The following is a 24039-nucleotide window of genomic DNA, read 5'->3' as shown; positions in this document are numbered from 1 at the left end:
TCAAGCTGCTCATATGATAAACATCTACGAACTTGGTACACGGCCACAGAGTCCAAGATCAACGCAAAGTCCACCGCAAAGTCCAAGCCAGCACGCCAAGGAATCGTCGCCTTCGCCTCAGGACTTTCAAGTAATTTACTCTCTCTCTTCTCTTCTCTCCTCTCCTCTCCTCTCCTCTCTTTCTCTCTCTCTCTCTCTCTCTCTCTCTCTCTCTCTCTCTCTCTTCGTTTGAATTAGAAATGGGATCAAGTATAAACAAGCATTTAAACTTGATCTTATTTCATGAACAATGAACTGCATCTTATTTATGCGAATAATATCTATAACAAACAATAACAATAATAATAGCTCAAACTTGATCGCATCTATGATCGTAATAAATTAATTGAGAAAATTAGAAGATAGAGAGTTCGCAAAAAAATGGATGACGTTAGTAAAAAGAAAAAAACAAAAAAAGCTGGAAAACCAAGAGTAGAGTACTGAAGAGTAGAGTAAAAACAAGGTAAAATCTTCTCTGGTTCTTCGAGCTGAAAGAAACCCATAGCGATTTACGCGATTTTGAAAAAAGCTTAAGTAGTCGGCCAGCAGCGGATTTTATCGAGATGGACAAGCATGCAAGAGGAACTCTTTCTCTTGCTCTCTCTCTCTCTCTCTCTCTCTCTCTCTCTCTCTCTCTCTCTCTCTCTCTCTCTCTCTCTCTCTCTCTCTCTCTCTCTCTCTCTCTCTCCTCCCTCTCTTTCTCACTCTCTTTGCTCTGCTCTTTCCGAGGTGAGAAAAAAGTTAAGTGGAAGTCGCCGTTCATGTGGCTTTGCCTTTAGGCATATACCTCTCTCTCTCTCTCTCTCTCTCTCTCTCTCTCTCTCTCTCTCTCTCTCTCTCTCTCTCTCTCTCTTTCTTTTTCCCTCTCTCTTTCTTTCTTTCTCCCTCTTACTCATTCTAACCGATAACAGGAATCTAAAGACCCCACATAGTGAGAGAGTAGCTAACAGTTTTTCCTTCGATCCTCGAAGTTTCTAGGGGCGCAAAGGTAAAGACATTTTCTTCTTTTCCTTCGTCTTTCTTTTCTTCCTGAGCTCCATCTCCAGTGACTTTAAGTTTGTTAATCTTGAAACACATCTGAAAGAACATTCAGAGATCAGTATTTTTATATTTCGCCTTTCTCATCATTTTATTTCAAAAAGATCATTGTATAATCTATTTGCATTAATAATAACGGATGTTGTAAGATATTGAATAATTTGTTATTAAAATGAAATAAAAAAGTTTTCTTCGATTCTACAATCCAATGATAAATTCCGTTTCGTAAAAACATAAAACATTCACTCTCGCTCTCTTCTCTATATAAAAATTATAAAGAAGAAAATAGCATTAGAGAACAGCAGTATATTCGCGAATAATTCTTCGTAACTGAGTCAGTGAATCACCCACAACGTAATCCGAGCTTCCTCTGCGGCAATAAATTATCGTCTTATAATCTCTGGACGTCTTTCGGCATTTCCCACCGACATAATGTACGATGTTCGCGAACTCGCGAAAGAAGGAAGATCTGAGAGCAGTGTCAGTCGAAAGGTCACGTTTTTCTGGTCTCGATGAAAACGCGGAACGTAAGAAAGAGAGAGAAAGAGAGAGAGAGAGAGAGAGAGAGAACTACGTGAAGTCGTGCAATCCGAAGAAATATTACTCCGCCGTGTGTTTCGCTGTCGTGTGTCGACTGTCGATATGTCAAGCCCAGAACAGCTAATTCCGATGGAATCGACGTTTCTCGTCTCGGTCATTTGGACGTATTCACCTGAATAGAGATTTTTTTGTCCTTTTCTTAGTTTCTCCATTTCCAAACATTTACCACACCCTCGCCCTTTCCTATCTATCCCTACTCGCGTAAAAATCTACAGAAAGATTTCTAAATCTGGGCCACTTTGATGAATGCTTGTCGTTTCTCTCATCTTTATATTCCTTATCATGTTTACGATCGTTCCATCAAACGGAGAGCAAACGAATTACATTTCAGCTCGTCTAAATCATATTTGATGACGACAGCAAATATTAAATAAATACGTACATACGTATACGAAGCGAACGTCGGAACCGAGATCGTCGTGTACATATGTAAATGTACAGTTGGGAGCGAAAAATCGAAAAGATAACCTTGCGTTTTCTATTCGAGCTCGATCCTTTCGCAAGAAATAAAGTTCCATGTAAATTACAAAGCAACTATGCGACTGGAGTGAACAATTAATTTATCCTAACAGGAGATCAAAGCCACGGATTGCGAGGAACGCGTCGAAGAGGAGGATCTTGACGGGCACGAACTAATACCATCCCCTGACAGTGGCAAGTCAACGGACAACGAGGCCGCTCTATCTCCGATCAAAATACGATCCGACGTTAATGGCCTGGATCACGAGGATTGCGACGAATTGATCCAGGTCGAGAACACAGCTCAGGCCTGCATCATGCACGCCCTTAGCATCGTAAGTAAATGCCATCGTAAGAGCAAGATATTTTTTTCATTCCTTTTATTTTTTCGATCAACTTTTCATAACGTTTGTTATGTAACGTTCTCTTTTAGTAAGTCAGAAGCTCAATGTAATGTTATTTTTTTTTTCTTTTTCTTCCTTTCTTTCTTTATTTTTTTTTCTTTTTTTTTTTTATAGTCACGAAAACAAAAATTGTCTTTCATTTTTTCATTAGGATGGAACAAATAAGAACGCTTATAAATAGATAAATTATTACTTGTGCCAAATGATAAACACGGTGGGTCAGGTCGGCTGACATCAGAGAATTAATTCGCGTCTTGAGGAAAACTTATTTTCGCGATAATAAACCTCGTTGTTGAGACGTTAAAGTTAGTAATAAAATGGAAGAAGAAAAGAGAAAGAAAAGGCGTATATACATATATCTATTATATATATATATATATATATATATATGTGTGTGTGTATATATATAAAACAAAAATGTCCGTACTGTTTAAATTGCGCGCAATGAATTGAAAGAAAGAGAAAGAGAGAGAGAGAGAGAGAGAGAGAGAGAGAGAGAGAGAGAGGGAAACAAAAATTCGAGAAGAAAAAATTTACGAACGGTAAGAAAAAAAAAAGATCTAGAAAATGTCCAAGAGAATTTCCTTCGGTGTACGATCGTGTAATTGGGGAGTAAAGCGTTCTTCCACCGGTACCGGTAAGACGAGGGGGGATGCTACGTTGGCGGCGATGGCAGATCGTAAAGACTGTAATGGACCCCTTTAACTTCCTAATGACCGATACCACGAACGGGCAGACGAGCGAGAACTGCTGGAGGGTAGGAAACGGCAGGATAGAAATGGGATGGTGCTTGCCAAGGGATGCTAGACAGCTAGGACGAAACTGTTAAAAGCAGTCGTCCTCGTTGCTGCTGCTGTTGCTGTTGCTGTTGGTGTTGCTACTCCTGCTACTACTACTACTATTACTACTACTACTGCTGCTGCTGCTGCTGCTGCTGCTGCTGCTGCTGCTGCTGCTGCTGCTGCTGCTACTGTTGCTGCTACTACTGCTGCTGCCGTTGCTGCTGCTACGCGAGAGCATATTACGAACGATCGTAAACCGATCAACGTATTTCTACCTAGTGTATATGTATGTGTATATACATATGTACATATATGTATCACGTGTACGAGAGGATCGTTTGGAAAGGCTTTCTTCGCGACAATAAATCAAACGTCCTATAGTCTGTTTCTCTCTCTCTCTCTCTCCCTCTCTCTCTCTCTCTCTCTCTCTCTCTCTCTCTCTCTCTTTCTCTTTCTCTTTCTCTTTCTCGCTCGCTCGTATTGTTCCTATTCGTGGCGAGCGCTTTGGTTTCACGCGTACACCCGGACGATCATTGCCAAATGTATCGCCGAAGCTGGCCACGAGCGTGTAATGACCGCATAAACCAGTTATGGTTTCCTATATCATCGTAAAGCAACGCCGAACGGTACCGCAGGCTTTGCGGGAACGCGAGTTCTGCTATCGAAGCTTTCTTTCTCTTTTCATCTTACGAGAGTAAATTGTGAATAATCCAAAGATTCACAGTATGCCTTCTTTTTTCTTTTTTTTTTTTTGCCACCTAACTCTTAACGCCCTCTTTGATGACCCTTCATTGATATACATACATTCGATTCAAAAGTAGAATGAATCTCTTTCACGATAAAAAGATGAACATAGATATTGTCCTTAATTCAGTTTCGTTTTACTCTGTCATCGATTGTAATAATGTTAACAATCAAAAATTGCGAGTGTTCTTAACGACGTTAAATCTCTTCTTTTTATAAGTGTTACGATCATTGTAAGAACGAGAATCGATCTTTCTATCAAACGACATTGAAATACTTTTTTTCTTTTCCCTACCCTCACAGTCGTTCGACGTGCAACTAATTTACGGTATTTCGGACCATCACCGGCATGCTTTCGCGTCGCGCGAACAATTTATTTTCCATTAGGAACAGAAAAAGAAAGGAAGAACAAGAAGTGAGTACGATCGTGGTGGCTATACGTCATCGCACTGTAATAAATTATAAAAGATCGTAGAAGAAAATTAATAAAAACGATGATCGATCGATCGGCCGTCGAAAGAACAGTTTGGTCGAATAAAAATAAAAAAAAAAAAAGAGATCCAAAAAAAAGAGAGAAAAGAAGCGGCGGGGGGAGGGGGAGGGAGAGAGGAAAAAAAAAGAAAACGAAAGGTCGACAGACGTCAGATTTATCGTAGTTCGCGGCGAGTTGTAGGTTTTAGTTTGACCTCCCTCTCTGTCTAAATAGTTTGACGTCTAATCATATATTTTTCTCGTACTCTCTTATTGCAGGACTCGTCGTCGTTGGAGCTCAACTCCGACACGAACTCGAGGGGAAGTTCTGGCCCGGTCATGGCGTTGACTAATGGATCCTTGTCCGCGAAGGAATAAGTCAGAAAGAATTAACCAAAGGAATATGGTCTTCCCTAACCTAGGGATTCCTGAACCAACGCCACCAACGAGACATATCGATCTCCTTTTAAGGATATACATGCATACATACATACACTTAAACAGAGATATACACACAGAGAACCGCCATGTATATAGCTTAAATGCCTAAGAAATAATTCAGGGTCGTTCCATGCCATATACTCAAGCCCATCTCGGACATTGCGAATTTTCGGTATCAATCGAGAAGGAATCGTGGAAAGGGCCGGGGATGAGAAGGTGAAATATTATCAGGAGAATTCGAGACTATCGAACAAAGATCAAGCGTTTTCCCATCTTCCGTTGGAATTTCGACGTTCGACTCCTAGACAGTTCGTGATTCTAGTCAAACACACATATGTAGACACACACACAGAGAAAGAAAAAGAGATACAGAAAGAGAGAGAGAGAGAGAGAGAGAAAGAGACCTAAATTCATAAATGATAAATGAAGGAGGCTGTTCTCTAAAAGTCTGGGAGTATCTTATCGAACGCCGAAATTTGACCTATTCAAATTCTACGATAAAGAAAGAAAATAGAGAGAAAAGCGAAATTTGATTCACGATTAGATCTGTCCTAGGAACGTGCCGTTAAAACCGATGGTCCCCTTCTCTCAAAGAAGAAATTCGATGCGTTTAAATTAAAACGGGGTTCTCGCGAATATAATCGAGTAAAGAAAAAGAAAGAAAAAGAGAGAGAGAGAGAGAGAGAGAGAGAAAAAAAAAGAAAATAAAAAATAGGACAACGATTTGTTTCTTCAACTTGGAATCGAATGTTTCTCATCTGTGATAATATTGTGAATCGCTTTGCTTTGATCGATAAGTCTACAAAATATTTTTACTTTAGACAATGCGCGAATCGAAATCGAAATGATAATGAAAGTTACGAGTTTCGAAATGCGAAAAAAAAAAAAATAACGGAGATAAAACGAATCGATTTTATTTCTTTGAATCTCTTTTCGAATCCCCCGATCCGTTTCACGTAGCGGGTAGCAAGTCTGTAAATGAAACGAATGAAAAAATAATGCTCTTAACTTTTCTTTTCTCCCCCTTTCGTTCTTTAATGCGAATTTAGTTGTTAGAAAATCATTTTAGAAGTAGAACATATATATAGAGGTAATCAGACCGTCCGTACGTGGTAGACTCTACGAAGGATTTATAGATAAAGGTTTCTTCTGAATACACAAGGTACAGAAATAGAGAAAAAGAGAGAGAGAGAGAGAGAGAGAGAGAGAGAGAGAGAAAGAGAGAGAGAGAAAAAGAGAGAGAGAGAGAGAGAAGCGAAAGAGAGGACGACACGAGCACGGTGATGCGATGTAAATAAAGAATATTTTTTGCGTTACTTTACATACATACACACTTGCAAAACGGTGATGATGGGAAAAAAGTAAAAAAAAAAAAAAAATAAAAAAAAAGAAAAGAAAAAAAAAAGAAAAAAACTACGAAACGAAAAGAGAGAAAGGAAGATTAATTACCTCTTAGAGAGTTGTAAATATACGCTTGTAATTTAAGTTAGTGCTTAAAAATAAAAAAGAAGAAAAAAAAAACAAAAAGAAAAAAAAAGGAGAAAAAAAATGAAGAAAAAAAAAGTCATTAAAAAAATCGCGAGAAAGCGAGAGAAGGAGAAAAACAAAGAGATAAAGTCAGTGATCTATTGTCTTATTGAGAGTACGATTACGGAAATAAGGAATATTTTATCCGCGCGTATAAAGAATCCTTTGGACGTTCGCAAAAATTGTTTCGCCTTTAATTAAATGTTTTTTTTTTTTTTTTTTTTTTTTTTTTTTTTTGTTTTTTTTTTTCAAATACATAAATACATAAAATATGTCGACATGTACCGTTATGGCATGGAATCGACCTATATCATTTATCGAGTAAGGTATTTTAAATTTAAAATTATTAGTCGAACATAAAAGCGAGGATTGATCGTGAAAAATGTTCGTTTCATGATTCGCAAGGCTCCTCCTCCAATCTTATTATATGACCTTCCTTTTGTAGCGCTCACACGATGACGTATACATGCACGTATACATATTACCCACACACGTATGCAACACGCCGCAAAGAAAGACAGAAAAGTAAAAAAAAAGGGGGGGGGAGAGAGAGAGAGAGAAATGAAATCCAAAAAACATATTAAAGTTTTTCGAAAAACGAAGAATTAGCGTGCAATAATTGTTAAGACGTTCAATATGTATTTTTGATGATGTACGAATCCAATTTTCTTCCATTAAGAAGATGAGAGAAAGAGAGAGAGAGAGAGAGAAAAAAAGCGTCGTTTGATTTAACCCTTGCCTTCGCTAATTTTCTTCTTTTTCCTTTTTCTTTCTTCTTTTCGTTCATCTCGCCTGTGAATCGCATTATCGTAGAGCAGAGTTTGGAAACTTTACACAAACGATCGTATTAACTGAGTGACAATCCAGCGATTCGTTTCCAAGGGCGACAGAAAAAACAAGAGAATAAAAAAAAAAAAAGAAGAGAAAAAAGGAAAGTCTTTAATTAATTACTCTACACGTGCGATCAATGATGGAATAGGAAAATTCCATTGATTTTTCTTCTATCCTTAATTTTTCATCGAAGCGAAGAACTTTCGTGAACAAAAAGAAAAAGAAAAAGAAATAGAAAAAGAGAAGAAGAAAAATGAATGTACGAAATTATGTTTTATGAACGTAATGCCTTTTTTCATTCTTGCTTTTTTCATTTTCCGAAGCAGTTCGCTTCGTTGGAAATAATCCAAAGTGTGTCCACATAAGAGATACGATTAAAAAAAAAAAAAAGGGACAAAAAAGAATAAAGAAATAAATAAAACATTAAAAAAAAAAAAAAAGGACAGAAAGAAAAAAAGAAAGAAAGAAGGAAAGAAAGAAAGAAAGAAAGAAAATAGGAAAGAAAAGAAGAGAAACCAGAAACAGAAAATTATATTTGGTATGAAAATAAAAGTGAGTTACATATATGTATGTACCGCGTCCTTATCAATTGTGTAGTCGTTAAGCTGCGTTATTTGCTCGATATTATCGAGGACCCTGAGTTATTAGTTGATCCATATCCACCAAGTCGACTATATAGTTATAATTGTAAAAGAAAAGAAATACCGAAGAAGCAACGCTGCAATTCGTTCGAATGTTTAACGTAAAACGAGATGCAACGAGAGATCCGTTTAAGCTTCGTCCGTTTTTCTTTCTTTTTTTTCTTTTCTTTTTTTTTTTTTCTTGTTTTTTTTTGCGTTTTTGTTTTTTCCCCATAACGAAAAACAAATTGCAATTTAAAACACACGAGAAATAAATAATAACGAGAGAAGAGAAAAAAACGACATGGGGGAAAGGCAAAGATTTATCATAAGTTAAGTTACAAGACTAGGATCCTAGCCGAAGAAAAAGATATTTGTTCATAGTCCTACATATAAATAAATAAATATATATATATATACACACACATATATATATATATATATATATATATATATAAACAATGTTTTATGGAACATTATTATCTGAATAAAAAATATATTACGTCTTTTATCCACCTCTCTTGAATTCCAAACGAGAAACAACGACGTGGAAGTTTAGAAGGAGAACTAGAAATGAGAACTAGAAAAACAACAAGCGTCGACTACTCGGTGGTTTTCGACATCTTTGCACGTTTCCGTCCGTGTCGCCATTAACGTTTTCTCTCGCACTGTCCATTAACTAACTTCTTTCTCTTCTTCTTTATCCGCCTACTCTTTCTCATGAAGAATAACGAAAGAGAAAGACATAGAGAGAAAGAGAGAGAGAGAGACAGAGAGGGGAGGTGGGAGAGAGGGAGAAAGAGAAAAAGAAAGAAAGAAAGAGAGAGAGAGGCTCGTTATGCAAAGATTTCACGAACCACCACACTCGACGTTAAACGAGCTTCTCTCGTCTTCTCGACCGTAAGACTAATGAGTCTGTTGTTACCCCAATTAGACGAGAGAGAGAGAGAGAGAGAGAAAGAGAAAGAATAAGAGAAAAAGAAAAAAATATCCTCGAGTGGTTGACGTTCGTGATACTAAAGAACCTCTGGTAGTACCACCCTACTTTGCCTCTTCTCCCAACATCCAAGCGTTCTAAGTGTTCACCTCTTCGACTCGTACGCGGTTTTCTTCGCTCGGATAGTCACGTAAAAGATGAATGGAGTGTCGGTAAAAGTGGTCCAAGTAAGGACACGACAATGACGTACATAAGCATAGAGTACGTAATAACTAACCACCATAGATCTTTTCGCGCTGAATCCTTGAAAAATTCTCCTGGTAAGTTTTACCGATTAATTTCGATTATTCAAAAAGATATTATTAAAAAAAAAAAAGGTAACAAATAATTTCCCTACGATTACAATTCCTTAATGAACGAAAATATATATCGAATTAAATATAAAATAAAAATTTTTATATCTCTACATAATTAGATGCAATCAACGACGAATCAATTTATCTCAATATTTCAGCAGTATTTTTCTCTCGCAATTAAACGAATGCGCCATCTTTTTCTAGCGACTTTTATTTGTCTTTTTCTTTTTCTTTATCTTTATCTTTTTCTCCTCTTCTTCTCTCTTTAGCGCGTAAATGAACGTTATCGTTTTGTTTGACGTCATCCATTGAAACGAAGAGAAAAGTTGTCCTTTTTCATTCTTTTTTTGATCTTTTTTTTCCGATTTTATGATTCTCCATTTCTGTTCAATTTTATATCAAATAGAATTAACAATCGTATAATGAGTTAAAATAAAACGATACACACAAAAAAAAAGAAAAGAAAAGAAAACATACGAATCAAAGAGAAAATATCATACAATGGGGTACATTGTTTGATTTCGTGTGAGCACACATGTTGCATGAGTATGATTGACTTTCGGGAAAGGCTCGTACGTTATCTAGCGTAGGTTTACTCAGGACCGATGTACGCCTCCTATACAAGTTGCCTTTTCATTCGTCGGTAACACAAAAGGGGAATGAATGCGCCATTGAATCAAATTCAATTGGATGCTTTTGTTTGTTTTTCGTACGCCAGTACACAATTCGACACAATCATTTGCACAATCGTTCGCTTTTAAAATTAAAAAGCAGTTTCAATTTGTCCAAAAAAAAAAAAAAAATAAAAAAAAAGAACGCGAAGAAATTAATCGTAATTAACAAAAAATGGCGACGATGGAATCACTACGCGAGTCAGTAGTCCATAATTTTTCGTGATACAAACGAACGTCATCTTAACGTAAGATCTTAATCCATTAATTAAACTCATTATTATTATAATTTTTTTTTTGCAATAATTAAAACCACTCGAAATAAAGTTATTTTCGATTTTAAGATACGTAGTCGATTTTACTAGGACTACGAGCGCCACTGCGGTTAAATGCAGGAACCAGAATGTCTCCGTCGGTAAATATATTATGTAACGCAAAAATCATATATAAAAATTATCATATATAATAAGGATAGAAGTATAAATTTTACTAGAATATATTTACGATAATTTAATATTACATAATAACATGATTTAATATTGCCTTGTTAAACGTACATATAATGTACAATAGATTCAAATAAACAATTAACATATAACACTACAGATATTCATTTCTAAGTTTGTAGACCATTGATGCGCATTTAACTTTACTAAACATTAATAAAATCTGAAAGAGAAAAATAATATAGATTATAAAATGCCATGATATAATTTTGCTGCTTATATTTCTATAATTCCTGACAATAATATTTCAAAAACTCGACAAGTTTATTCGACTATACGTCAAATTCATTCAACGGTATGATTAAAATACTTTAAATATTTAAATATTATTCGACGCAGATAAAGGCATGAATAAATGTATACGAATGTAGAATGTTCAAGTAGACATTTCAAGTAAATCTAATTGACAAATATCACTGTATTCGTTGAAACAGCTTACATAATTTATTTCAGCATATTATAACGAACAGATATGAATGGTAATGAGAAGCCACTTCCAAAAAAGGCGCAAAATATCATGGTCAACAAGAGCTTGTTTTTTATCGGGAACGGTAAATTCTGTGTGAAAAAGAAAGAAAAAGAATTATATTACATCGTAAAGAACGAAAATATCGATTAAAATGAGAGTATACTTACGTGACCGGGTATACCATCACCCTCGTGATCCGATCTTCGTACGGCGCTTGTTGTGAATCTTCTGATCAGTTGTCGGGTAATCATTCTAAAGAATAATAATTTTCTAATATCTTGTCGAATAAATTATTCGTTCTCCGTGCTCGTCTACTCGAATTATCTTCTTAAAGTGGCGTTGGACGTCTAAACTCGGCACGAAACACAGAGATGAACAGAGATAGGAATCAAGAATGACGAATGTTCGTTAAAAGCGCACTCTAGCGTCGTACAAACGAAACTACGTAATGGAATAAAAGCTATCTATACTTTCGAACAAACTGACCAATAAGATACGAACTCAAAGAATCCGTATGGAACGCCGTATCGGTTAATGCGTACAAAACTATGGCCGTTAGAAAATTGCGCCATGTTTTAGTTCACGAGTGGATTGTTTTCTGAAAGTGGTATATGAGAGAAATCTTTCCTGAATAGCCTAGTTTTATGAGATTGCCAAAAAAAAAGTTAAAAGAAGTTGCACGTGTGCATGATACATAGGTCAAAGGAAAATAGTGAAATAAAGAGAAATTATTGACAGTCTCGAATTAATCTCTTCGTCTTTTTAATTCATCGTGCGTAAATTTTATGCGCCAGTTTAATACGTGCGGATCGAACTGTTTAAATATTTCAGTATGGTTTTGGTAAACAAAATGTCGGTAGATAGTCTCAGTGATGCAGAATTACGTAGTAAGCTTATGGAATATGGATACCCGGTAGGTCCTGTAACACAGACAACCAGAAAAATACTTGTTAAAAAATTAAAGAATCTTATAGAAACCCGAGGTCTTGCTGCAACGCGTCATTCATTAGCTGCCAGGTATAACTTATACTTAATACTTTCCTATTTATATTTATCTTTATTACGTTTAATGAACTTGATTTTCACAATTTCTTTATAAAGATATTTTCTAATAATTTATAATCATTCACAGATATAGCAGCGACGAAACCGACGAGGATACGGCCTCGACTGTGGTTAAAAGAAAGAAATCAGGTTCGAGTACGCGTCGTCAGACTTTGGCCAATCCTATGCCACCGCCATCTTCCGCAGTACCTGTATCTTCCGAATCTAAAAGTTTGATCAAAGATCCTAATGTAGAAATAGTTGATAATATTATACCTGAGTCGGTTGCTGGTCCAACGTTTACCAATCGTACTATTACAAATATACAAAAGAAACATACAAAAATTTATAACTCGGCTAATCTATCGGATGGCTTAGAAACTGGTTCAGATTCAGATGTTAGAGAAGATACTAGGTCGACGTACTCGCAGTCTAGATATTTGACTAATGTTGAAAAACTGTACGTTTCTAAACCGCATACCGAACACATGATTGGCGATGATCAATCTACAAAATCATATGAATCAATGTCAAGACCGGTACATACTCTTAAAGATAATAAATATGTTGAGCCTGCTTTTAAAAGTTATACTACATTTATGCCATCAACTAAAGAAGATGCAACTGGAAGAGATACAAGAGATTTGCTTTCTAATTATGAGACTCCATTTTTATCAGAATTTACAAGAAGGCTCAGTTCAAGAACATCATTGGATCCTTCTACGTCGTCTTTATCTACGATAAGCAGTAAATTATTAAATTGATTTAATCAATTATTGATTGTTCAATCGAATTAATTTTCTAAATTAATTTTCATTTATAGGTCCTACGATAAGACACACATCGTCCGTTATACCAGAAACTAGAGAGAAGGATTCTAATGGTCATTTCTCCTCATTAAGATCTTTGTACACTACTTCAACTTCGAGGTATGTAGAAACATATCAAATACAATTGTGTATCGATATTTTGACATAGACAATTTTTCTTCAATTCAAGACCCGTTGTTACAACTACTGATAGATCTCGCAATACTATTGGTAAAACATTCAAGTCTACCTCTAATAAGGAAGAATCACGGAACAATCAAAATATGGTTTCGGTGATACTGGTGGTAGTACTTGCTTCATTTTTTGGAATTCTGGCAATAATATACTTGGGGCTTGGTGGTAAAGGTGAAACCTTCCCATCATTGTCAATGGGTAGGTATGCAGAAACATAATCTAATTATGTAGTATAACTTTATTTTCATATTATTCTTAGAAAAAGTAAGGCAACTTATATATCCGATAATTTTTATTAACTTCGTTGACTTTCTTACTAATCCGATCAAAAGTAGAGCAATGCAAATGTCCGTTTATATCTTCGTTCTTTCTTTATTTCTTCCTTTTCTTTCTTTTCATTTTTTTATCTTTTTTTTTTTTTCTTCCTTTTCTTTTTAATCTACTTCAAAAGTAATTGCAAGGCATTTTTCAAAATATATTTTATCTGCCCAGTTATGTCCATTTCTGTATAAAATGCAGTTATTTAAAAGTGATTCAGGCGTCCAAAATTCCTTAATGTGTATTCTTTTTTGAAATGTCTAATAAATATTATATGTTGATTATATTATCAGTTTCCACGTTTTATTTCCTGTTCCCATTATTTAAATATTTCATTTAACGATCATATCATTTATGTCATCACGTTAAATATATTACATAAAATTCTTTTTACCTGCATTTAATACAGTCGCTTAACGTTTAAGCATAATGGAATAAAAATAAATAAATAAATAAAAATCCCGTTATAACAATTTGTCAGAATTAACAGTTTGTAAATTTATAGATAGTGATATACCGCTCTGTTTTATGGGAACACCTGATCTCAAAGCACCTGGAGTTAATTGTGTAATGAAAGAAAATGTAGAATCTGTATTACAATTGTTAAAACGACTCCAACCAATTTTATTGAAGAAGGCAATATCGGTGCTGTGCGACAATTCGAGCGATATACCATATCTAACAGACACTGAAATTATGGATATGTTTGCAAACAATAAAGTGGTATGTTTCTGAAGTTTTCTTTTTACGATGAATACGTATTAAAATATGTGATACAAGTCAATCTTACAGACACCTCTAGAAGTGAAAGAAGATTTACAAAATGCACAACTTCTTATTATTAGGAATCCTCAATGGGGTATTTCACTCATTGACGTAAGCGATGGCGATAAGGCATCCGGAGAAGTATTGAATTCGTTGGTAAAGTTTTTTTCAAAAAATTGTTGAATTATTTTCTGCACACCTATAGTATTTTACCATTGCTATAATATTTATTAACGATGGTCAAAAGAAAACGTAGCACGTTTTTGTTGCAGGATAGTATATTCCCAGCACGTATGAATGGAAAAATAGGGATGGTCATACTGAATCCAGAACTGCCATTGCAGTGTCATATAAAGAATAAGTTATTCACCATTTTTTCAACTCTCCTGATAATCTCCCTTGGTAAATTCCTGACAGATAGCTTATTCGAAGAGAGCTCTTAAAAATTCTACAAATATAATCATGAATTAATATTTTCAATGTAAAGAAAAAAAAGAAGTAATATACATGACCATAAGTATTTTGCGTTCACGTGGTACTGTCGTATTAAGAGAAAGAGAGAGAGAGAGAGAGAGAGAGAGTGTGTGTGTGAGAATGAGTGAGAGTGAGAGAGAGAGAGAGAGAGAGAGACAGAGAGAGAAAGACAAAAAAGAAAAAAAATATGGATTTTTTTATTATCTGAATTGAAAATTGATGATAAATAGATATATGATATTTATGATATATTCGTAGGCCTTTTAGCAGTTATTGGGACGCAGAAACTATTCGTTTGGTATAAAAGATACCAAAAATCCGTGGAAAGAGAAGTATTTAAGCTAGTTAGCGAAATCATTAATGTGGTTGAACAGCATCATCAAAATGCAGGACTGTCACCTTCTGGTTCAACGCAAGATATTTTTCTTGCGATAAATCATGTCCGGGATAATCTAATTTTACCAAAAGATCGTAAAAGGATGGCTGGATTATGGGAGAAAGCTGTTAGATTCTTGGACGAGAACGAATCTAGGTGGATTAGTTGGCTTATTTTTTTGCATTATAAAATTGATCAATTTACAAACAAATATATACGTATATGTATATATATATATATAACTATAAATATTGTTATAATTTGTAGAATTCGAAGAGAAGTGCAACAAGTTGCCGGAGAAGAATTTCACGTGTGGCGTTGGTTACCTAATAATACTCTAAACAAGTCTAACGCGCAAAGTCCTTCATTGAATAAAAAGTCAAAAGTTTGGCAGGGACAAGCATTTGAAACTATGGAAGGATCGGTTAATAGTTTAACATGTTCACCGACACCCTGCTTAAAGATAAGACATATGTTCGATCCAGATGCGTATGTATTATTTTGTACGTTTTTTTTAGACCGACATATATATATATATTTATTTTGTGATCAAAATAATTGACGATGAATGGAGTTATTTTTTTTTTTTATATGTATATATATATATATATATATGTTACGTAACAGCGAGAATGACGACAATTGGGAGATCAAAATACAAGATGCCATTTTAGAAAAGTGTGGAGAGGGAGTGAAAATACTTCATATTCGAGTGGATCGTGGGAGCCGAGAAGGTTGTGTTTACATGAAGTGTATATCGCAAGAAGATGCTGGAAAAGCTTACAGAGCATTACATGGCTGGTGGTTTGACGGTAAGATTCGATTATATTCAGATAAATGTGAATAACGTGTTATACTTATTCTACGTTTATTTTTTAGGTCATTTAGTTACGGTCAAATATTTACGACTCGAACGATATTATGAAAGATTTCCAGATGCGGTGCATTGCACGACACCTTTAAAGCCAAGTAACAATAAACGGTTGTCTATGCAGGCACATTATTGGCAAAGTCCATTAGAATCTAATTAATAAACACTGTGTAATTGCTCATCATATCCTAAAAAGAAAAAAAAAAGAAGAAAAAAAAAAGAATTGAATTTATTTTATATAGTCATTTGTATCTGAGATCTATTGATATATTTTTTATGTTTCGCTATAATCTCATAACAATACGATGCGAAATGATTTAAATTCGTGTGAGTCAATTGTTTCTTTTTTTTTTTATTTTTTTTTTATTGTCTTTTTTTTGTTTTTTTTTCTTTTTTTTTTTTTTTTTGTTTTTTTAAAACATTTTAATCATCATCTTAAAGTAATTTGTAAATCTTTTTCATCGGACATTATTATTTAAAAGAAAAGAAAAGAAAAAAAAAAAGCAAATAACATTTCTCATCCATCAAAAGAAAAATCTTTATGTGTCATTGTAAAAATGTAATGTAAAAACTAAATTTTATAGAACCTTAGAGTAGTAATATAGGTGGGTACCAGATTATCAAAGAATAATATATCCTTTAGATCTCTATTTCTCCTATACTACTTCTAATATTGATTAATTCCTTCCTAAATACAATTTTATGTTACGTTTTATCTTATGGACGATAAAATCCACGATTCAAATCTACCTTTCTTTTTTTGTTCTTTTATTATTATTATTATTATTATTATTAATATTATTATTATTATTATTATTATTTAATGACCGTTAAGCGAAAAGTTATTTATTTTATATGTTCTTAATTTCGTCGCACTTTAATTGCCGTTTGATATCTGGACCTGATTAATAGCTAATAACATAAGGACGTTATTAATCTGTTGACCATGAATAATGAGTTTTAATTTTTCTCGAAGAATAAAAAAATAAATAAGTATATCGCTTTATAAATTTAAAAAAAAAAAAAAAAAAAAAGAAAAGAAAAGAAAAACAAAAAAGTTATATTTATCATCCGTAGAATTTGCTTTTTATAAACAAATATTTGTCACAGATTCGCCAACACAGATCCGACTATTTTCCCGGTTAACAGATTAATATTTCACTTGAAGCCTACAAGGTGGGTGCTTAAGTATTGAAAGTGTCCTTAAAAGCACCCTGTAATAGGATCACTATGATTAAGTTATGAATAAGGACAGAAGTCAATGAGAAGTCTGTCTTATGTAATGTATTTGTACTAACTTTTTATTTTACGTTTAATAAAAGTAAAAATCGGATAAAAGAATTTTTATATTAGCACATTGTCAGTTAGTAGGATAAAATCTTTTAAGATTCTCCTTCTCTCTCTTTCTCTCTCTTTTTTTTTTCTTTCTAGATGAGTTTAATTTTAGATATATCTACCGAAATGAAATTTCTGATAAAATTAAAACAAATTAATACATCAGTTGTTTTGTGACCCGATTAGTTTTGTTCATCTTCTTGGAAAAGATTCAGAAGATAAGGCTATTAAAAAAAAAAATAATTATTAAAACATAAAAAAAGTTCAGAGTTTGCTCGACCCATTGAAAGCAAAATCAAATTTATTACTTTTGCATATTTTGTATAATTCCTTGATATATAAGTCAATGTTTTACTCGTTAAAATCTTATAAAGAAATATATAATAAATTTCTTTTAATATGTCACTTCTTTTTTTCCGGCTCTCTTAAAGACAAAATTGCTTATTTGTTTTTCCTTTTTCTTTTTTTTATTTTTGAAATTAATCAACAAGATCTTTTTATATTACTTTAGTTCACATACCTTATATTCATTGTTGATATGTAGCATCATATTACGCATTTTGTATAGTTCAATGAAATAAATAATACTCTTTGATAAAATGAAATTTCGTTGGCTATATATATATATATATATATATATATATATATATATATATATATATATATATATATATATATATATATATATATAATATTTTTTATCATTGACAATGTGGTAATTTAAGAATAGGCATGTATACATGGGACGATATTAGAATTTAAACTTTTGAACCTTAGAATTTGAACTTTATATACTTTCTTCCCATTTAAGAAAGATACTATTATATAATTACTCATTTTGCACAAAAGTTATTAATTATATATATGTATATATATATAATTAATAATATATTATTAATTATATGTTTGTCTTATTTTAGTATGTATATTAATATTAAAAATCTATCCAGGAAAATTTCGCTACTAATTGACATAATAAAAATTATATTGCGCTAAGTAAGATAATATTTGATATTCCTTTCAAAATGATTGTAGCAAAAAAAAATCACTTATAAGGCAAAAAAAATGAAATGGTAGGGTTAAATATCAAAGTTACAATATTTAATCCCGATAAGATTTACTTGTCAAATAAACAATTATCAGTAATTGCTGTAAATATATCTTATCTAAGAAAAATTGATGTTTTTTTTTTATTGTAAAAATCTCTCTTCCTTTCTCCTCTCTCTCTTTTCTCTATATCAAAAAAAAAAAAAAAGAAAGAACAAGAACATTAAGAAAATGAAAATCGAAGGAAAACCAAAGAAAAATTATTTCCTAATTTTATGCACTTTCCATCGTAACGCACAATATGTGATGACGTGTAAAGAAAAAATCCATGCGAGCATAATAACCACGATAACGTGAAATTTTACCGATTGCATGTTCATCATTGATAGAATTTCATTAGGAGAACGCCAATGACAATATATTTCCGTACAAGACAATGGTTTTCTGTCAAAACCATAAATTGCTTGCATGATACCTTCGAAGGCATACCTAAAACAATAAGAGTAGAATATAAAAGTAAATCTTTCTTTTATTACTTACACACTTACACACTTAGGAAGGACTATTCTCACCTGAAAAAACTGATCGCACAAAGTGGTTGATAATACGACGATATTTCATTGAGTTTCAAAAAGAAACCCGCGAATAGAAACATCGGTATGCTCAATGCAGGAATGAGGAATGTTCCGATCTAAGAAAAAAAAAAAAAAAAAAAAGAAAAACAAAAGAAAAAAAAACAAACAAACAAATAAATAAATGATTATTAAACGTGAGTATAATTGTTATTTTATTTTTGTTTCTTTTTTTTCTTTTTTATTTTGACAGACTAAAACCATTAGCCTTAGATAACGCATAAAAATAATTGTAATTGTCTGAATTCAAAATAAGCTTTGGTTTTTTTTTTCTTTTTTTTTTTTTTTTTAGACTTTATTAGATCGGTATACTTACTTGAGTATCGAATATTGCACCCACTGTTATTCCAACCGATTGTCCAATAATAGTATGCAAAATGCAAACTATCCAAGCTTGCGATAAACTACTTCGTTCCATAGGTTGGCCGGTCATATAATATGCTATAATAAAAAAGGAGGTAGGACAGAGTAACTAAAAAAGAAAGAGAAAAAGAAGGAGAAAATAAAAGATGAGACTTCTGTTTTATCGTGAGACCGAGTTTTTTTCCTGAAAAAATTTTTTATGAATTTTTCCCGTACCTGTATCGGTAAATCCGAGACTATCTTCGATATATAATAAGGCATCAGACTATACCAATTATTTAAATGTTCTCGATAGAAGACCGATGCCTCGGTGGGAACTATCAAAAAATTAAACATGAGACATTCTTATAATTTTTGATTAACGGATTATACAATTTACAAAATAAATAAATTACAATAATTTGTATTAATACAAATATATGCGTATTTATGTAATCGCTTACATATTTGGACGACTGGCAATGAGTTGGCGAAAAATAAAAAAAGTAAAAAAAAGAAGATGCAAGAAATGTTGCTGGTTACTTTATTTGCGTCGTTACCAAAATCGTAAAATATAGAACCCAATAAAATTGCAACAATTACATGTGCAATAAACCTTAGTTTTGTCATAATCTGAAATGTAAATGAATTTATATTTACGTATATCATCGTATATTTTAACGTTATGCTGTTTTTATATGCTCATATATTATTTATATATTGAGTTGTTCGGAAAGTTCTTGTCGATTTATGATAGGTAACGTAATGACAAAATCGGAACGAACTTTCCGGACAATTTAATATGTACATATATTATTTTATCGTGTTTTACCCACATTGTCTCGCTTAATACATATGAAGGATCGTAATAATAAAATCTTTTGTTGTTCCCAAACAGACAATTTTCGAAATTTCTCATTTGCTAAGTCACTTTCCTCATCCATCTCTAATCGTTCCAAAGATCCATTCGTATCAACCGTCTCTAAAATATTTACGTCAAAAAAGTTATCGTTTCTACAATTGTTGTTCTTCCTTTATTGCTATATTTACAGAATGTATCATTTCGTTCCAACTTTTGAAATATCTTCGTTATTTTTAACTATACGATCAAATTTCAAAGAAAGAGAAATAGTTTAATTCAATTGGCACAATATGTTGAGGAATGGATAGATTTTTATTATCATCGTTTTATAACTTATTAAAATAAAATGGATTCATTTATCTATATATATATACATACGTATATATATCTATATCTATATATATATATATATATAACCTATACCTACCATTTTTATAATACACGTATTGCGACTTCCACTGAACATACTTGACCGAATTCATTTTAGCTAGATTGTTCAAATTATCGTCACATTGATTAGTCACCACTTCGAGTACTAAAATCGAAAAGATCTTTATCTCTGTTCTCGTGTTAGATTTTTTTAATTCTTAAATATTCGTCACGATTATATTCTTTTTACGATATATTACAAACTTATTGGCAACAAATGAAATTATAAATAAATACCGAATTCGACGACATTATAAAAATGCGGAGATATGTATCCAGCTTCCTTGAAACTGTCCAATATGTTTTCGCGTGGACCGCAATATAAAGTTCTACCTTGACCAATAACTATTATGTTATCGAATTCAGAGATCATTTGACTACTGGGTTGATGAATCGCACAAGCTACTGTACATCCTGATTTTGACATCGAATGTAATAGGTTGATGACCTATATAATATAACTTAAGCTGGAATTAAATTAAAATTTGAAGGAAGTTGACTTATTAGCAAATAACAACATTAACCTGATTAGAGGATACACTGTCGAGTCCGCTTGTAGGTTCATCCAAAAGTAAAACACCTGGTTTTGTGACAATCTCCACACCGATCAAGAGTCTTTTTTTTTCACCGCCACTCAATTTGCCAGCTGTCGTATTAAGGCAATTCATCAATCCGAGACTCTTGGCGATATTATTGACCTATCAATAGATTATTGCCCGTTATTCATTATGATTAAAAAGTGAAAAATCATCGAAATGATTGTTGAAAAAAAGGAGAAATAATAAGAAGCAGCATGTATTCGTTCGAATTCTTTTTCTATCCACGCGGGTTTTTCACGTCTCTCTCTCTCTCTCTCTCTCTTCCTCACTTACGATAAAGTGTGACTTTATTGTTGAATATCCTCGACCCAATTTAAGACGCGCCGCAATGTAGAGAGTTTCTTTCGTAGTTAATAAAGGATGCAACATGAACTCTTGCGGTATGTAACAGATTTGTTTTCGGTATATATTCTTATCTATCTTTTCGCGATCGTTTATCTTAATAGATCCTTTCACGTTAGATGATTTAACGCCAGATATTATGCTCAACAAAGTCGATTTGCCTGCACCAGATGGACCAATCACGGCCGTCAATTTCCCTGGCTCAAAACATCCTGTTGCATTTTGCAATATCTTCTTCTGTTTTTCTGCAAGAGAAGATAACGATATAATCCGATTGATTTAAACTTCTCATAATATATTTGTATCACGTAATACGTTCGTATTATTCTATGAAATTTTAGTGTGTGATTTTCTTTTTATAATAAATATTCCCGTAAATCGAATAATCATTGGAATAATATTATAGTGAAGCTCTGCAGATAAATCAAATTTAAAGAATAACCGTGCAAATGATATTCATTGAATTCTTCTAACAATAAGAGTAAGAATAGTTAAAGTATGATTCACACATATGCTAAACGCGATAATCGAAACGAAGGCGCAGTCATAGAAGCGATCTTTTCTCGTTGATTCTATCTAATTTTCCGTCATTCTCACATTTCATGTATATGCAACAGTGAATTAGCTTTGATCTTTGCATTCAGCACAAGCGCGCCTGAGTTCATTTTTTCATTACTACGTAAGCAAAATAAAAACAGAAAAATAAGTCAGTTTATGACGTTGAAATAAAAAAAATGTCGATAATAATGTAAAGTAGAGATTTTTTATTTTGAACGATATTAAAATAAATACGATGATTAGTTCTACCACATCTGGTAAATCACATTATAATGAAAATATCAATTAAACAGCACAATAAGAGATGATAAAAATGATTATAAAAGTGATTCGAAAGAGAAACTCTACGATATTTGTTAATTTTTATTTTTGTTAATTTCCATTGCGTTTTCTAATAATTAACTAATAATTAACTAAGTGAAATAATTTTTTTATAAATTATTATAAAACCGTCGATTTATTTTCTTTTTTCTTTCTTTTCTTTTTGTAAACCGTACATTTTCAGACTTACCTTTACCGATAGGCACACTGTAAGACAAATTCTCGAATTCTATGTAGAAACATGGTGCATTACGTTTCAACCAAGAGTCCTGGTTTTCATTTGGATTCTGAGAATGATCAATCATTGGATCGACAATCTCATGATCGTTGTCTATTTGATATACTTTATCATCATCGTTACGTTTCGCATCCATCTCTTCTTAACAGGCTTGTTTGTTCTCGTTTGTACTGAATATATTACACGTTTATTTACATGTATACACACACACACATACACACACACACACACACACACACACACACATATACATATATGCATCTTTTATCTCTTTATCAAACAATAAAACAAAATCGTGATAAAATTTTGTACCAAATATTAACATAATATCAACGCAACGAAATTTCAACACTTTTATCAGCGATAACTATCGCGTATTTTGATACTAAAAAAAATTATTATTTGAATTGATCGGCAACGGTCCAGAATTTATTTAAAATTTCAATGTTTATCGAATATACGAATCCAAGCACGAGAAGAGAGTTTAGGATCCATAATTTATATTTCATGATTCACAGTTCATGGTTTATTTTATATAATATCTACTAAAGAAAAAAAAAACTTTTTCTTATTCTAAATAAGGGCAATTACAATTAATCTTTGATGATTGCGATAATTATCATTTAATGATTAAAAATTACCATATTTAAGAAAAGTATTTAGTTAGGAAATGAATTTAGCAAGAACTTTCTCTCTTTCTTTCTCTTGCACGTGTACACACACACACACACACACACACACATATACGTGCATACACACGTATGCACGCATGCTTTTATGCAACAAGCACACTTGGTTGCATTGAAAAGATTGTTGAAATTCCGTTACTTTCTCAACTTAAACATGTCCCACTTTCATTATTAAATACGTACGTATTCGCTTGTCTAATCACTTCTTATCATGACGTCAATTACGACACTTTTAATTATAACGTCATTTATAATAAAATGAATGGTGTTAACGAACTCGTCCATGCATTCCTCGTTTTTCACCTTCGACTTAACTTTCTATTTGAATTAAAAGTTGCACGCAAGAGAAACGTTCTTCTGGAGGCACATGTTTTTCTCGTGTTCTCGCGTTTCTGTACTTACAGATCAACGAGTCAACGTATACTGAAAGTCAATTATACGAATATAAAAGTCAATTGAATGAAATGGCATTGTGCCTTAAATGGTCAGCATGAGAGGAAGGGAGAGAAAAAGAGAGAGAGAGAGAGGGGAAGTAACTGATCGTTAAGAGAACGAATGATTAGAATCCCATTTTTATTAACCTTCTTATCTCGGAGCTCTCTGAAAGATAGAAGAAAAAAAAATGTACTATATTTATTTCTCTTTTACTTTCATTATCTATTATTTCTTTATTTGCCTACAATCTTGTTTAATTATTTCTTATTTGCTTACAATGTATACACGCATTTCTCTCTATATATTTATCTCTCTTTTTCGTTCTCTCTACTTTTTAATACGATTGTCCATTATCCGCCCATTTGTTTGTTCAATTCACTTTCCTTTTTTTTCTTCATTATCGAAAATCCAAATTTTCACGTATTTCTATGATTCAAATCGATAGACTATTATTTTCTTTTCC

At 32.8% G+C, this 24039-nt stretch overlaps 3 protein-coding genes and 1 long non-coding RNA gene across 17 annotated transcripts in view; 2 read left to right on the top strand and 2 right to left on the bottom strand.

The window, feature by feature from the left end:
• The window catches only part of LOC124431112, a 269017-nt gene extending 262264 nt beyond the window's left edge, over positions 1-6753 (top strand). For all 10 annotated transcript variants that reach the window (XM_046978580.1, XM_046978577.1, XM_046978579.1 and 7 more), the window contains 3 exons: positions 1-130; positions 2250-2471; positions 4817-6753. The exon at positions 1-130 is cut by the window's left edge and continues 76 nt beyond it. In XM_046978580.1, the coding sequence (XP_046834536.1) occupies positions 1-130; positions 2250-2471; positions 4817-4915 (451 nt within the window). In that variant the 3' untranslated portion in view covers positions 4916-6753. The remainder of the gene's footprint in view (positions 131-2249; positions 2472-4816) is intronic.
• On the bottom strand, positions 828-10588 carry LOC124431115. Its single transcript, XR_006943914.1, has 2 exons — positions 9826-10588; positions 828-1116 (listed from the first exon to the last, which is right to left on the bottom strand). It is a non-coding gene; the product is annotated as an uncharacterized LOC124431115 (long non-coding RNA).
• A 576-nt stretch (positions 10589-11164) lies between these two features.
• Positions 11165-17080, top strand: LOC124431109 (inner nuclear membrane protein Man1). 3 transcript variants are annotated; one of them, XM_046978564.1, is made up of 11 exons: positions 11165-11912; positions 12028-12686; positions 12763-12868; positions 12963-13141; positions 13767-13984; positions 14054-14182; positions 14299-14428; positions 14759-15032; positions 15144-15365; positions 15504-15688; positions 15756-17080. In XM_046978564.1, exons 1-11 carry the CDS (start codon positions 11728-11730, stop codon positions 15905-15907), a joined length of 2439 nt encoding a protein of 812 aa, XP_046834520.1. In that variant the 5' UTR covers positions 11165-11727; the 3' UTR covers positions 15908-17080. The 3 variants fall into 3 exon arrangements, with proteins under 3 accessions (XP_046834520.1, XP_046834519.1, XP_046834521.1); XM_046978563.1 differs by having other exon boundaries at positions 12939-13141; XM_046978565.1 differs by having other exon boundaries at positions 12939-13141; positions 15551-15688; positions 15756-15897.
• Positions 14282-23593, bottom strand: LOC124431111 (ATP-binding cassette sub-family G member 1-like). Of its 3 annotated transcripts, none has more exons than XM_046978571.1 (13): positions 23325-23591; positions 22405-22622; positions 21267-21580; positions 20919-21092; positions 20632-20842; positions 20393-20500; positions 19940-20085; positions 19568-19736; positions 19341-19441; positions 19078-19233; positions 18702-18820; positions 18495-18618; positions 14282-14474 (listed from the first exon to the last, which is right to left on the bottom strand). In XM_046978571.1, exons 2-13 carry the CDS (start codon positions 22586-22588, stop codon positions 14466-14468), a joined length of 1815 nt encoding a protein of 604 aa, XP_046834527.1. In that variant the 5' UTR covers positions 22589-22622; positions 23325-23591; the 3' UTR covers positions 14282-14465. The 3 variants fall into 3 exon arrangements, with proteins under 3 accessions (XP_046834527.1, XP_046834525.1, XP_046834526.1); XM_046978569.1 differs by lacking the exon at positions 14282-14474 and adding an exon at positions 18183-18315 and having other exon boundaries at positions 23325-23593; XM_046978570.1 differs by lacking the exon at positions 14282-14474 and having other exon boundaries at positions 18379-18618; positions 23325-23592.
• Positions 23594-24039: the final 446 nt, after the last annotated feature.

The sequence above is a fragment of the Vespa crabro genome, chromosome 20 (assembly GCF_910589235.1).
Source record: "Vespa crabro chromosome 20, iyVesCrab1.2, whole genome shotgun sequence".
NCBI classification, from domain to species: Eukaryota; Metazoa; Arthropoda; class Insecta; order Hymenoptera; family Vespidae; genus Vespa; species Vespa crabro.
The sequence above is the reverse complement of the archived record's forward strand: the minus strand, read 5'-3'. Positions and strand labels throughout refer to the sequence as shown.

Bases quoted from the DNA above. Each gene is read 5' to 3' on its own strand.
- LOC124431109 (XM_046978563.1), top strand. From the start codon at position 11,728: ATGGTTTTGGTAAACAAAATGTCGGTAGATAGTCTCAGTGATGCAGAA. The intron at 13,985-14,053 runs GTATGTTTCTGA...TCAATCTTACAG, and splicing joins TGTTTGCAAACAATAAAGTG to ACACCTCTAGAAGTGAAAGA. The intron at 15,366-15,503 runs GTATGTATTATT...GTTACGTAACAG, and splicing joins CATATGTTCGATCCAGATGC to CGAGAATGACGACAATTGGG.
- LOC124431111 (XM_046978569.1), bottom strand. From the start codon at position 22,588: ATGGATGCGAAACGTAACGATGATGATAAAGTATATCAAATAGACAAC. The intron at 20,843-20,918 runs GTTAATGTTGTT...TATATTATATAG, and splicing joins ACAGTGTATCCTCTAATCAG to GTCATCAACCTATTACATTC. The intron at 20,501-20,631 runs GTATTTATTTAT...TTTCGATTTTAG, and splicing joins TTATAATGTCGTCGAATTCG to TACTCGAAGTGGTGACTAAT.